The sequence below is a fragment of the Heterocephalus glaber genome, unplaced genomic scaffold (genome assembly GCF_053883595.1).
Source record: "Heterocephalus glaber isolate CG9 unplaced genomic scaffold, H.glaber_assembly_v1.0 deba00001442, whole genome shotgun sequence".
Classification (NCBI taxonomy): Eukaryota; Metazoa; Chordata; class Mammalia; order Rodentia; family Bathyergidae; genus Heterocephalus; species Heterocephalus glaber.
Genome location: NW_028258296.1, coordinates 11,324,718 through 11,340,194, shown reverse-complemented (window position 1 = coordinate 11,340,194; position 15,477 = coordinate 11,324,718). Strand labels below are relative to the sequence as shown.

The window sequence follows — 15,477 nt, the reverse complement described above, 5'->3', positions numbered from 1 at the left end:
AAATTCTCAGTCCATAATGATTTATTAGATTCAAATAAGTCTTTTTTAAAAAAGTTCTTTATACTACAGGCAAATGTATTTTATTGAATAAGTTTAAGGAATAGAATTTATGAAAGAAAAGTGGTAGCCAAATTTGGTTATTATATTTATGTTTTTTATATCACTAAAATGTTTCTCAAAGCTATCCATAGCAATCTTACGATTTATCATTGGTCTAATTATTGACTTTTAATGTTTATTAAAGTCAAAGATCTGTCTTTTATTGTTTTGCATTCCACATGGTGCCTAATGTAGGGTCTTGTATATAATACATTTTAAAATAAAATTTAATTGATTTTTAAAACAAGTCTTTTCCCCAATGAGCAGTCTCTTAGGGAATGACTGGCTTTGTTGTTGAAAGGCTACTAAGGACAGGGAGATTCAACCAGATCCCAGCAATTTGATTTCAGCCATACCAGCTTGCAAACTTGACATGTAGATGAAATCATCTGGACTCTTCTGTCTCAGTAAAGCTATAAGCTGACTTCAAATGCACACATTAACTCACTTAATACCACATGAAGCAGAGAGAAGCTGCTCAATTGGACCTCATCCATATTGTAGAATTGTTAGCAAATAAATGGTTATATTGTTTTAAACACTAAATTTGGGGATAGTTTGTTAGGTGACAGTAGTAAACTGTTACTTTATGCATAAAAAAGGTGTAACCCCATCACTTAGACATAAATTGACATTTTGTCCAATGAGTGATTCATATTGTATGGAGGGATTCACATTGTATAGAGATTTGTTTTGTTTTCTTTTGGTACTGGGGATTGAACTCAGGACTTTGTGCTTGGCGGCACCACTGAGCTAAATCCGTGGCCCTGGAGATTTTTAATTTGCTTTTTTATTAAACCTTTTATCACGAATACTTTCTCATGTAATTAATCTTCAAAAATACTTAGATTACATAAGAAAAACTGACAAATGTAAAATAAAATTAACAAAAAAAATCGTAAAGTAGATTTTAAAATGTGAGCCATATATGTTTCTCTTTATATTAAGAATAGCACAAATATGTGTGAGATTCGTGCTTTGCTGTGTATAAGGTATCTACTGCCACAAAACAAATCACACTAGAACTAGTGGCTGAGCACAACCACAAAGAGTTATTGTATCTCATAGTTTCACTTGGACAGTAATTCAAGAGTGGCTTAACTTGGTGGTTCCAGCTTGGGCTCTGGCATGAGGTTGTCGCCAAGATATCATTTCATGGCTTTACCAGGATTGTCATATTCAGTCAATAGACTGGCAGGTTAGTCCCCCTAGGTGCATCTTGTGCCTCTCTGAAGGGCTGGCTGAGTGTTCTGATGACATTCAAGCTAGCGTCCCCCAAGCAGGTGATCTGATGACCTGAAGTAGAAGCTGTTCTTCCTTTTAGCTTCAGACATGACATCCTGTCACTTCTGCAGTACTATGCTGGTCATCCTGGTCAGCCCAGCTCAGTGATAAAAATCACCTTTGCTGAAATGTACAACAGCAGAGATAATCATTAGGAATATGTTGACAATAATGGAACTTGACAGGATACTGAATCCAAACCACCAAAAGGGAGAATTGTTTCATTGAAATAGAACTTTAGGACTTGAGACACAAGAGCAGTAAAAAACAAGATTTATACATTTTATTTGGAAGAAAAATGTCTATGTTTCACTAAAAACTGAAAATAGTGAAGAACAGGTTAGTGACATATGAAGAAAATAATTTAGACTTTAGTACATTAATGGAATAATATATTAAGAAAAATTTTCCACCTTTGAGGTAAAAAGTTCTTTGTTTAAGATTAATTTATGTAGAAAACAGTGTGAAAGCAACCTGAAACCATTAGAAAGAGTTTTAACATTACATTAGAGCATGTAGTATGAGTCTACACAAAATGAGTTATTTTCTGATGGTTGAAATTGGTTTATAACCTTGTCAATCTGGAAGATGTATTACCCAAACTGTTATTTTTCTTATTAACTGCTTTCCTTTGTGGATTTATCCACTGAACTCAAATAGATTTATGAAATCCTCATGTGTTAAAACTGGAGGATACTTTGGCATTTAGTGAGGGGATCTTCCATTCAGTACAGTAATTCTTTCTGTGGTCTTTGTGATAAGTTAAATGTTGTCTAGTTAAATGTTTTTCTTGGATATATCCATTGTGTGATTCTAGAATCATATTTTTTCTAATGTAGAGTCAAAGTGTAACAATTTCTGATTCATATATTTCTGTCTTTAGAGTAGCATATAGTCTACTCCTGCTTCTACAAAACAGTCCTTCAAAGAGCTACCTTCATTTTGCTGTCACTAGGTCATATAGAAGGCACAGGATATCCACAGATAGTATTCACTGTCTCCTCTTTTATGACTTCATTTTGTCTACTGTCCTAATATAAAAGGAGTCCGACATATAACTAGGAAATGTATATATATCTCAATCTGGTGGAATTTATTTTTTCTTTTTTGGTACCAGGAATTGAACCCAGGTCCTCTCACTTGCCAGGCAGGTGCTACATTCCCAGCCCTCGATCTGATGGAAGTTGAATACTTCACTAAGCTGTAACTTTCACAAGAGTGGGGATTTTATATTTTTACTCAGCATTGTATTTCTAGTACCTACAAAAATGCCTAGCACCTAGTAAATATTTGTTGTATAAATGGATGCATGAATATGGTCCACTGTAGTGTACATATCTTTTTGCTAGAGCCTACATACTTTCTTTCTTAAATTTTCACGATTACATTATCAGTGGAAAGTGATACTTTGCACTTTTTAAAGTTGACCCTAACATTTCAAAACATTTTGTGATCAATTAGTGAATCATTCACTGAGTAATGTCTGCCTTTTATTGGACTAGCATTACCTTAATGCCCTTGGACATTTTTCTTAAAGCATGAAAAGGAGGAGCATATTACCTCCAGTGGAAAAGGAGAAAGAATAATTCTGTAAGTTGAAAAAAGACCCCATCACAAGGACAGCCTCCTAATTCTTATAAAGTTTTTCATAGGATTTTATAGTTCCTTTTGAGAAAACCAATAAAACAAAAGAGCAAAAGCCCACTTTTCCTTCCACGTGGGGATCATTGGATTTAGATCTGCTTCAGAATGAAGACTCATTGCATCATCTGTACAGTGCTTGGGCTTTATTATAGCTGTTTGTTGTAAGTAGAGACTTAGCCATATTTTATGAAGCTCATAGTGACTGACAGAATCAATGTCAAAGGTAAGAGATTTACTTTACTTTGAAGCTGTTTACTAATTAGCTGGGGTGATCTTAGCTGTCATGTCAACCTTAAGTGGAATCTACTTACTTGCTGTAGTCATTCAATACTTACTATTAAACCTGCCAAAATACTGGCATTAGAAAGCCCTAACTCGATTATTTGGTTGCAATCCAATTAACCAAGGTATAGTCTGTATGTTGGAACAAATTGAGGGACCTCTAAAATGTGGAAATAAGACTAATTTCTCAATGTAAGGCAAATGAGAATCATATTTTAGATGCAATTAACCACCTATAGAAAAGTTATGTGTGCATAAAGTTCTCCATAGCTCAGGTAAAATATCCTCTGAAAATCAGTTTGCTCAAATTCCTTGCTTAAAGCCTGCTTTCTAATTAGTCAGCCTTCCCAAAATTTTGATCTGTAGATGTTTGGAATAATATATAGATCTATTCATGCTACTGGAAAAAACACTCCTCATTGTAAGCAAACATGTTGCTTCATGAATTTGCCTTTTATGGGTTGAGTGACCCTAAATTGGTCTTCAGGCACAAATTCAATTTGGGATGCACTGAAAATAATAAATAATCTCTCCGGGCATAAAGATATAGCTGTTATAATCCCAGCCTGTTAAAATCTATCTGAACAACTAACATCAAACCTTGTATTTTACTCCTAATCTTTTAAGTCTATTGTAAGCATTTTAGAGCACTATACTGTACAGCTCATGGTACACTGGGAGATGTCACCATCGACACTGTGTGATAAAATTCTAATTTGGACACACAATTTTGGCAACATGCCACCTACCAATTGACTAGGCTCTTTAAGCTTTCTGAGCAACGAGCTGAATTTGAAAAATGAATAAAGTTTGAATTGTGAGATGTATTTGTTTAGTATTCTGGCACACCAGTTCAACAATAGGTATGTAACGAAATTTAACATAACATTTGTAAAGAAAATATTTTAGAATCGCACAAAATTATCTAGTTCAGAACTTACGTAGGAGATTCACTATACATAGGTTAAACATGTTCCATAAAAATTAGGATCAAATCTGGACTCTCAGGTTTTGAATAAAAAACTCTGGCATCTTAATTAAGAATATTTGCAACTTAAAGAGAGTGCCTAAATCAGTTGTAATCTATTTTTAGAACCATGAAAACAAAAAAGAATATGAACACTTAATTCAGATAATATGATACCAGTGGGATAAAATACATGAGTGCAATAGGCAGAAAAATGTCAACGAAAGGTGTACTGGTTTCCCAATCCTGAGAACCATATGGAGAAAGGTGTGAAGTTAAGGATCTCAGGAGGAGGAGCTTGTGGTAAATTTTCAGCAGGGCCTGGAATGCAGTCGTATGTTCTTATACAAGGGATGCACAGAACAGTTAGACATACAGAGGTGTGGATGTACTGAAAACAAGGCAGTGTGAGGGCAGAGCAGGTAGAGACGCAGCCACAAGTCAAGGAAGAGATTCTCTCTTCCCCAGGGGCTCTGGAGAGAGTGTCATCTGACAATGTGACTCTGATCTTGTGTCTCGTTTTGCACATATTGATACTTTGAGTAGAGAATCTTTCTTTCCTTTCTCTCCCTTCATTCCTCAAATGTTTGTTAAATGACTATTGTGTGTCATGGACTGCTGAAAATGTTGAGACTATGGCCACAGATAGACAGATTTAGTGCTTTCTCCAGGATCACAACTAGCACAAGGAGTACATCAGTGTTTTTGCCCAAATTGGTAAAACGTATCTCTTTCAGCAGTCACAGCCTAAGAGCATGAGGTTGTCAGGTTAGGTAAAGCCTGGATTTAAGCCTTGTTTACTCCTTGGCAGAAGCCTACATTGTCTTGCGAAACTTATTGTGAGGCTGAGGCAGCAAGGTTGCAAGTTTGAGCCCAGGCTGGGCAATTTAATGAGAACCTGTCTCTTAAGTAAAAAATGAAAATGGACTAGGGATGCAGCTTAGTGCAAATGACCTGGATTCATCTCCAATACTGAGAAAAAGAGTGATTGTGTAGCCACAGCAGGCGCCTTTCTTTCTCATTACTTCCAGCATTTTTTACTTGAAAATGGCAGAAACATTGTTTCTGGGTTACTGAATAGATCAGGCTCATTTGCAAATAAGGTTGTGTACACCGGAGACTACAGAAAACAAGAAGGTGAATATTGCTACTTTGTGCTGTTTTTGCTTGCTTTTGTCCATAGAAGCTAGTAAGTTTATCTAGACAGATTTCCATTAATTTAATTCTCACCCTCCAAATAAGAAAATTTGTTCTAACTCATATTTTACAGAAGATAGAATGCTGAAGAATGAGCTTTTTATACATGGGTAAGAAACCCAACTATTGTGATGCTTGGGGATATTTTGTGAAATATGGGCTGTTAAATTTGTGGAGAGGTGCTAATAGGCTGTGAGAAACTATTTGGAAAGATGATATGTTGAGTGAAAAAACACAGCACAAGAACACACATATCTAGAACTACAACCCAGATGTTCATGGGAGAAAATGCTACTCTTTTGGGACGCCTCGAAATTCTCATATAACAAGGATGGAGAAAGTTCGTGAATTCTCAGTATACTTTGTGTTCTTTTCACCGGCAGCAAAAATACATTGGGATGCACTTTTTAGGTCTCTTCTAAAAGGGAAGGTATAGTTGTATTGTTTCAAAAGACAAATTATTATCACTGAAAGTAGAGAAAGTTGTGGGATTTGGGCCATGTGTATGTATACATGTGCTAAACAGACATGTTTTACTTTAAAAAGATAATGAGAGATTAAAGTTTCCTCATATTTCCCTATCATAGCATAGAGATTTAGAGACAGAAAAATAGCTGATAAGTGATGTTTTAAATCAGCAGAAAAATGCCTGATTTGTTATCTGTCGTGCCAAAAGGAGGCTGCTGTGTAAGAAAGATTTGTATTTTTAGGGGTTGGGGTTGAGTGGGAGTGGGAGAAAGGATGTGAAGGGGGAAAAGTAACCAAGAACTGGCTGCCAATAGTTAGGAGGGAGCCAAGAAAGAGAGACAACGAGCCAATATCTGGAAGATTCATTCCTAAAATAAGCATTTCCACTGCTTAGTAATGTTGAGGGAATGGTTTATGTTAAGACTGCCTGTATGTGGGATATTTCATTAAAAACATGCTCCTAAGAGGGCTGAGTCACTCTCACTCAGAATTAAGTTGGTCAAGATAGATAAGTTTTTTTAAAAGTCTAACGTAGATCTTATTATTACATGATGTGGACAGTTGAGTGTGGTAAAGTAATGCACTTGAACAGAAGGTGAGCTAACTGAAAAACTAGCCTTATTTTTCAATTTCTTTTTTTTCTTTTTTTCTTAAAATGGACCTTAAAAATCCCTATAAAGAATTATTTTTCTTTTTGTTAATTTCCACAACAGTGTTCAATATGAAGGGCAGATTTTATCTTCTTATGTAGTATCCTCACAGTTTAGATTTCTAAAGTCCAGAAGGTTAAATGTCTATTTTGCGCAACCATATTGGCACTAGTTGTGAGCCCAGAATGTGACTGTATAACGCATGTGAGCTCCATTCCAAGCATAACGTTGACTTTTTAGATTTAGAGATCTAAGATAATAAGTTTGCAAAGTAGATCCAACTTCCTCTTTATAACTGACAGCAGACACATCTGAAAAGACACAGATTACATTAAATATCAGTATGATTGCCCAATGGGTCTTCATTTTACAGCGTATCTGCAGCTTGGTGACCACATTAGTGCATTTTACAAACCGTGTCTTCAGTACCACTTGAAGCAGTGCCCCTTCCTTCTCTAATTCTCAAGAAGGTCTGAGTCCTACTGAGTCTTCTGTTGATCATCCTGCATTCCTGATCCCTGATTCCTGAGTCAAAATCTCCTTGCACTCCATGGCTATTGCACGGCCACCCTTATACAGAGAAAGATGTATTAAGTCATGAAAAAGAAGTGGTACAGCCCAGGAAAAGCATTTCATGGATTCAGACAGCTTTTTGCTCTGAAAAATAGTTGAATCATTCCATCCTACTGGAAAAAATTTCCAGATCTTCACTTAGGAGGAGTTTGTCTATTGGAAAGCATAATATTATAGTGATTAAGAGTTCTGAATTCAGATTTCCTGGATTTGCACTCCAGCTGTCATAAGATGGTAAGACTTTGGATAAGTTAGTCACCTTTTTTCTCTGTTTCATGTTTGTTATTACTGGTATTAAAATGGTTATGTGTTAGCTTTCCATCAATGTGACAAAACACCTGAGAAAATCATCTTGAAGGAGGAAAGGTTTATTTGGCTTGTGGTTTCAGAGGTTTCAGTCCATGATCACCCAGCTCCTTTGCTTTGTGCCTGTGGCAAGGCAGAACATCATAGCAGGGAACACATGATGGAGGATTTTGCTCACCATATGGTAGCCAAGAAGAGAAGAGAAAGGGGCTATGTCCTAATATACCCTTCAAGGACATTTCCTCAGTGACCTAACCAGGGCTCACCAAGGCTACGCGGCTCATCTCGTTAGGGTTCCACCCCCTCCCAGTAATGCCACAGAGACCAAGCTTTTAGCATATGAAGCTTTGGGTAACATGTAAAATTCAAAGCATAACATGGTAAAATAATAGTACTGGTCTCAAAAGGACTGTTGTCAGGATAAAGTGGATTAATATATGCAGAATACTTAGAATAATGCCAAGCGCCCAGTAATCATTAAAAAGTGTTAATTATTGATCTCTTCTGTTCTAATTCTTTTAAAACACAATGAGCATCCCTGGAAAGATATCATATAAAGGGTAAGAGTAATACCTCAAATTATTTTCGCTGTAGAGTTTTCTAATGACATATTTCTTATTGGAAATCACTGAAGTGGCTGGGGATATAGCTTAGTGGTAGAATGCTTGCCTAGCATGTGCTAGGTCTTAGGTTCTATCCCTAGCACTGCCAATGAAAAAAGAAGAGAAATCATTCAGGGATCAAGAAATCCTTCAAGGGACAGCAAAAATAAGGAATCAAGGCAGGAGATTTGTCTTAGGAATTCGAGTGATTCACTGGAAAAAAGCCAGTGTTAGGGCTAACTTGCCAAGGACATGGGTGTGGGCTGCAGGATTCTCCATAGTTGTTTTGTCTCAGATTTTGGTCCAAAGCTGAGATTTCAGCTGAGAACTAAATTGATTGGCTCAACTTTGGTGATGGATCTAGCACTGGTGAGACAGAATCAGGTTAGCCTAAATGGCCTCATGATGGCAGTCTTTAAAGATCCGGAGTATTTCCACTTGGAATAAATATTGGACTTGTTTTATTTCTAAAAGAGAACTAAGATGAATGAGTGGAATTTTCAGAAAAGCAATTTGGAGTTCAGATGAGGCAAAAATTTTCAACCACAACTACTTTAAAATAGGAAGTGATGCCTTATGAAGTGATGTGCTTTCCAACTCCAAAAATGTTTCAGAAGAAGCTAGCTCACCAGGAATGAGGAGTGAACTGTACATGCATTCACAGAAGGCAGATGATAATTATCCAACCCAATGGATAGGAGGATTAAATGAAATATTGTGTGCGCGGCAGGATAGTGCACGATGTATTGCAAATAGTGATAAAGGGTTAATTGTTGGTACTACTACTTCATTATAATTAATGAGGATTTCAGAATTATCAGAGAAGCTGGACTAATGATCTCTCCAGTTTCTATGAAAATAGAAAGTTAGATTTTGGTTCTAAAGCTCTCTTTCCATTGAAGAAGTTTAAAATACTTGGACACGGGAGGCATCTTCTGTTGTAAGATGTCGTGTTACTCTTCATGTGTTTATTATGCTAACTTCCTTGCCGATTCTATTATTTATTATTCTCAACTTTATTTAGAATGGTTTAAGCTTGGTATAGTTTAGCTGTATTCTTTGTTAGTATAGTAATTATAGATTTTTCTTCTGTTTATAAAGATGAAAAGGAGATGGGGTAAAGAGTTGAAAAAAGTTTTAAGTTTAAATACCAAGTCTATTTCTCAGTGGGTAAACTGGTTAGATGAGAATTATTTTACGAAAAAAAAATATGGCACTTTGTTTATTTTCTTCTGAAGGATTCATTATGTTCTAAACTCAGACTTTGAAAGTTTAATACTTTAAAAAAAAATCCCTAAGTCTTTTCTGGCAAAGAGAAATAGAGATAGAAATAAAATAAAAATTAGCCTGTTTTCTTCTCCAGCAAAAGAGCAAAATTTGTAGAATAAGATAGGAATAGAAATCTAAATGAAAGACACATCTAAATGAAGGAAAAAAGTAAAAGCTAATATTTCTACTATTGCCACAAGTGTATGCTCTTGGTACAAACTACCATGTGTTAATAAAGGATGCCACTGATTATTCTCACCCTGTGTATCCATCGATAGTGCCATATGTTGCCACAGGACAAATATACTATAATAATATGTATTCAGATTTATCAGTGTCTATGAGAGAATAAAGGACAACAAAAAGTGACAGAGATAGTGATGTTATAAGGATTGAAAACTATAAATGGCTCCTGATCTATAATCCCTGCATGCTTTGCAGATGACAAATGGAAGCCCTGTCAGAGTTTGGATTCATTTTTATTTTTCTCTATGTGTGCCATTTGCTTAGACTCGAGTTTCCTTCAAGGACTTTTTTTTTTCTTTGCCTGGAGACCTGCAGAGGCAATCAAGGCTGAACAATAGGTGCCTTCTTATTTCAAGGGGATAATTTGCATTTCTGAGGATCTCCTGACTGAATTAAACACATTTCACCCAGGGTTCACAGCTCACTGGAATGTTCCTTCTAGAAATCTACCTCATTTTCCACAGGGCAGGATATTGCCTAGCATTCAGACTCCTGATACACAGAAGATACCTACGTTTACACAAAGTAATTGTTTTCATTTCCTCAGTGATAGAGTCCATACTCTTTCCTGATTTTCATACTGTTTATATGAATGTTTTACCTAAAATAAAGCAGGCAGGCTATGAAAGAGCAGGAAAGGGGAATTTTGGAAATATGTCTTTGATATGTTTTGGGGATTTGGGGTCAAGCACTTTGTCATTCTGAGTGTCAATTTCTTCATGTGGAATAAGAGGGTATATTATCCATTAGAGCTCCAAGACCTGAAAATTCTACTCAGAAGTCACCACTTGTGTGAGTACCATGTGACAGTTGTTGCCACAACTATGAAGATGGATAATCCATGGCCTTTGTCCTCCAAGGGCTTGCTGTTTACTGGGGGAAGCTGATGTACAGTGTGATGGGAGGAGTGTAATGAAGCACTTCAAGGAGCAGGCTTTACCCACAGAGGTGGTGTTTTGTTTGGATCTTATTTAAGAGCAGAATGTACTAAGAGAGAGGGGAGGGTGGAATTCTGGGAGATATCAATGTCTAAGATTTCTATAGAAGAAGAGAAGCTCACAATGGAGACTCTGTGAGGCCAGAGGGGTAAGAGGAAAAGCAAGAGGGACCACCTTCCAGATGCTAAGAAAGAGGCTTCATCTGTATGTCTGATATCACTCACTGCCTAGAGCCCGCAGCAGAGTTAGCTGGAGACTATTGGGTGATTACTCATGGAGTCAAGAGGGCAGTGGACAGAAGGCTTTCACAGTAGGTTCAGCAGTACATGTGCAGTGGAGATTGAAACTAAATGATTATTTTCAGGAGCTTGGCTAGTTGGTTGAGAAAATACAGGCAGTGAGATTGTAGGATCAAAAAGACCACTCAAAGAAGAGACTCTGATGAGTTGATTTATTGAGGGGAAAATATAGAGAAAGAACAGTTAAAACAGGGCACAAAAGATTCAAGCCACTATCTGCTTAAAATTCTCCAGTCTCTAGCTTGGTATCCAAAGTGCCTTGAGTTCTGACTCTTATCTGCCTCTCTAGTTTTATCTCTAATCGTCTTCCACAAGCACTTGAACTTGGCAGTGCAATTGAACTGAGGATGTTTTCTTGAAGGCTGCTATGTGTGCTACTCAAAGTGACTGTCCTGTTTCTGCTTTTTGGGAGCAGGGTTTTTAATCATTCTTAACCCTTGTTCAAATGATCTTTCCCTAGGAAATGTTCCCCGACATCGTTCCCTTCACTCTCACCCCAGCCAGCTTAGTCCTTTAACATTCTTTAGATACTTTAACATTATTAATCACATAACATTAAAGATGTCTACATTTCTGTCCCATCTGGAGGGGATCATTATTTACTTAAGGCTGGAGAGCATTATTTGACAGGTCAGTGCTCAGTAAATATTTATTTAAATAAATTTAGGTAGTGGGAGGCCAACACCCTGGCATAAAGATACCCAAATGGACGCGTGTGTTGCCTCAAAGATCCTTGTTTGTGTCTTTTCTCTCCTAAAATAACTGCAGCCTTCTGGGCCACTAGAAGGAGCTGATGGGACACTGGTAGTTGGTACTAATGTCCTTTGTCACTTCCACCAAGACCAAAGCAAACACCCCGCTAATCAGTTACTGTGCTTCCTCACAGAACCTGGGTGCTGGTTTCTCTCTTTCTTTTTCTTTCTTTCTTTCTTTCTTTCTTTCTTTCTTTCTTTCTTTCTTTCTTTCTTTCTTTCTTCCTTCTTTCCTTCCTTCCTTCTTTCCTTCTTTCCTTCTCTCTCTCTCCTTTCTTTCTTTCTCTTTCTTTTCTTTCTATGGTAGCTATTGTTGATAGATTGGGGCTGACAGTTGGGATGAAAACCCTTTGCAGTTCTTGTATATCCCAGGATCTTTTTCTTCTCTTAAACTCATCCTAGAATTTACACTATGACATCTCCCTTCTCCTCTGAAGCTGTGTTCCCCTGGTTTTCCAGGAATCCACCTGGCTTTTTTTTTTATGTGTGGATGATTGTAAAACAATGAAGTTCAGATGGATATTCCTTTTCTTTATGGCTGGAATTATGAGTGTATTCAGATATTAAAAATAATATTAAGTCCTTGATTCAGATGAAGGAGTTGGGAATAATTAACTTTTTTTTAGAAGAATGATAGTAGGGTGGTATTAAAAGAAAAATTATCATGTGCCTACAGAGAAAAGATATGGAGAATTGAGGAATTTAACCTGATCATTACATTTTTCTTAGTTTCTCATTCTCCCATCATACTGCACAATATAATTCGGTTTAACAAAAATGTATTGAGTACTTGAGCTAAGTACTGTGCTAGGAATAGAAGATGCCAAAATGCAAAAAGAAAAAAATATCAAAAAATCAGACAGCCCTGATAGAGTTTGCAATCTTGTTAGGGAAAATAAATACTAATAGACAATTTGGCCAGGTGTTGAGAAGTAATGATGCATCTTAGTGGCAAAGTACCTGCTAGCAATATGCAGGAGCCCTTGATATCTACCCCTGGCACCTTGAAAAGAAAAGACAGGGGGAAAAAAAAAGGAAAGAAAAAAGAAAAGATACTAAGGCAGAAATATGCATAGGATGATAGGGGAAAACATAATAATGAAACTTGGTCTGAATTGTCCAGTTTAGTTGTGTTGCTAGAATACACAGATCATTCCTAACCTTTTAATTTTAGTGATTACATTTGCTTAGAATTTTTGGATCATGTCTGTGTATGGGATAATTCCTTCAAATCATAGAAATTGTATGTGGATAAAAGGCTACAAGAGTATAAGAACATATTGGGTAAAAATATTACAACCCTATAAACATGATACGTACTTACTTTCTGGGTCAGAAAGAAGTTAGAATTCTGTAACAGTTATAAATTAAATGATTTAGAAAATATTCCTAATTTTTTTGCGACATCCAGATGTTGAGTCTACAAAATTGGTGTGGTATAAGAGGCAAAAGACAAACTTTACTTACAAAATTCAACACACAGGAAAAAAACCTCTCCCCACTCTGTTTACTCTTGACTAGGTTTGCAGCCCAAGCATTAAAGCAAGAGGTTTTTGCATTCTTCAGTGAACATTAAAATTAGCACCCATGTGAAAATTATAAAAACGAGGAACAGAATGTTCACAATAAACCTAAGGAAGATTCTAGTACAGATACGGCCCAGTGTTTCATTTTTTTTCTTTTCTAATGTAATGCTGTTACAACTTACTTGCAACATTACTCCCTGCATGGCGGCCCCCTAATTATTCCATCATGCAGCAGGAAATCCTGGTAGGTCATATATAAACAGCCTGAGGCAGGAACCTCTTCATCTGATAGAGCATGACATCTGACATCTGTGCAGCCTGCTGCTAGCCTGCTACAATTAACCAGGAAGCACAGACATTAACTAATGCAAAGGCAACTGGGAGCTTGGGATAACGTGGAGGAGCAAAGGTCTTTCCTAATCCAATAAATTCCTATGAAGATGAAAAAGTGACAGCAAATGGGTGACAATTTTCTTCGGAACTGTACCTTTGTGGTCTTTTGCCCTCGACTGTTTTCCAAGAAACAGCAAGCCATCTTTCTTGTCTTCCCTCCCTTTCTATTTCTCATGTATGCATAATTTCCCTTGACTTTGAATGGGGTTTAAGTGCACTTAGAGGTTGCTGGGCTTAGCTCTGGGTATTGTTAATGCTCAGTGCTGGGTTGGGGTGGGGGTGCCCTTTCTGAGTTTCATGAGCTAAATGAGACCCAGAATGTATCCTCTATATAGAATGTGTTGAGGGATTAAGCCTGTGCCTGCTTTATGGTCTAAAATGTTTCTATCTGACATTTACTGTTCTTTTTATTCTGTTTGGAAGCATATGCTAAGGTCAGTGGAGAGATTAGCATTGCTAGGGCTTCATTATATTACTTGCTAAGAAAATGTAATTTGCAGGTTTTACTTCAGTGTTTTAAAGCAGTAGCCATTTGTCATTTTATTAAATATGTCCTGAGTACCAACTCTCAGTCAGACACCATGCTTGCCTGAAGGCTGAAGATCATTCACACTCAGGGCTCGAGGAGATCATCTCTGCCCTTGAACATGGTCTGTTGAAAGAGACTGGCTTACAGTGTGGACCAAGAAGTGACAAGGACATGAGGCATCTAACTTACTTAGCAAAGGGGAGAGTCAGGAAAGAGTGTGGTGGAGGTGGTGTTCTGTCTGAATCTTGGGTGATGAGGATGCTTTCTAGGTTTACGAAGTAAGGAAGCATGCTATGGAATGTGTAACAAAGACAAAGACCCCAGGATATATGGAGAAGTCAAGGATGTTGCAGGGAGTTGGTGGAAGATCAGCACTGTGGGCATTTGAAATGTGTGGAGGCAGTGGATGGAGGTTGGGTGAGAAAGCCAGACAAGGTGGGTTCCAGGGACCCTGGAGCCGGGCTAATGAGTTATTATTGTACAGGCAGTGGGTGGCTTGATTTTTATTAAAGGAAAGTTATTGGTGGAAATATACTTATGGAAGATTATTTTGGAAGAAGATATATAGGATAAGTTGAAGAGGGAAAAACCATTCATCAGAAAGCCAGTTAGAAAATTGTTTTAATAGACAATCTCCATACTCATTTACCAATTCCTTCAACAAAGAAATACCTTAGAAGGTAAAAAAAGAAAAGGGATAGGTTTAAATTTTGATGGCTTAGTGTTTTAAATGACACCGGTAGGCTTCATGGTTAATTTCTCTATTTCCTCTTTCTTCTTATTCCTCCACCCAGTTCCCTTTTCTTCTCCATTTCTGAGCTATCTGAAACCAGAAATGACTAAAATCACACCCCTTTGAGGTTAAAGCTCTTGGCCAGGATTCCAGTCATTTCAACACTATCCAACTGGAACTCTTTGAAGTCCGTGCCTTGCTATTAATAATATATCAGATATTAGTCCAAAATAATCACTAGTTGGGTTGCAAGAGAGAAAGGTACTGAACAGGAAAAGATGGAGAAATCCATATGGTCAATTATGAACTGACAAAAAGAACTAGGTTGCAGGAACCTGATAAGAAGTCTGTGGGATTTAAAAAAACCATGCTGTATTAATTATTATTATTCATTCTGTATTGCCACAAGTGTACACAATACTATATAAATGGCTGACAGTGGAGAAAGAATAATATCCCAGCCCTGGAGTGGTTATAATTTATGTAAACACATTCATTTATTTTGTTTTTCTAAGCTTTTTTTATGAATTGTAATTTTGATCATATTCATATTTCATCTCTGGTTCTCATGTAAACTGAAAATGAGTGTGCTTAAAGAAGCACACATGTTTCTTCCCAATGATAGCTTTCTTCCACAAGAGTAGAACCATCTCAAATACAGAGCCACTCTTTGGTTGGGATTCCCTTGCATATGTGAAATGTTAAGGGAGTATATTTAAG

The 15,477-nt window shown here is 37.0% G+C and overlaps 1 protein-coding gene across 11 annotated transcripts in view; it reads left to right on the top strand.

The window, feature by feature from the left end:
• The first annotated feature begins 2,859 nt into the window (after positions 1-2,859).
• Positions 2,860-15,477, top strand: part of LOC147827592 (uncharacterized) — a 148,412-nt gene continuing 135,794 nt past the window's right edge. For 10 of the 11 annotated variants that reach the window (XR_015451928.1, XR_015451927.1, XR_015451926.1 and 7 more), the window contains exon 1: positions 2,860-3,250. Coding sequence is in view for 4 of the 11 variants with exons in the window: in XM_087212914.1 (XP_087069040.1) it covers positions 3,214-3,250 (37 nt within the window). In the remaining 7 variants the exon portion in view is untranslated. The remainder of the gene's footprint in view (positions 3,251-15,477) is intronic. The other variant, XR_015451925.1, reaches the window with a different exon arrangement.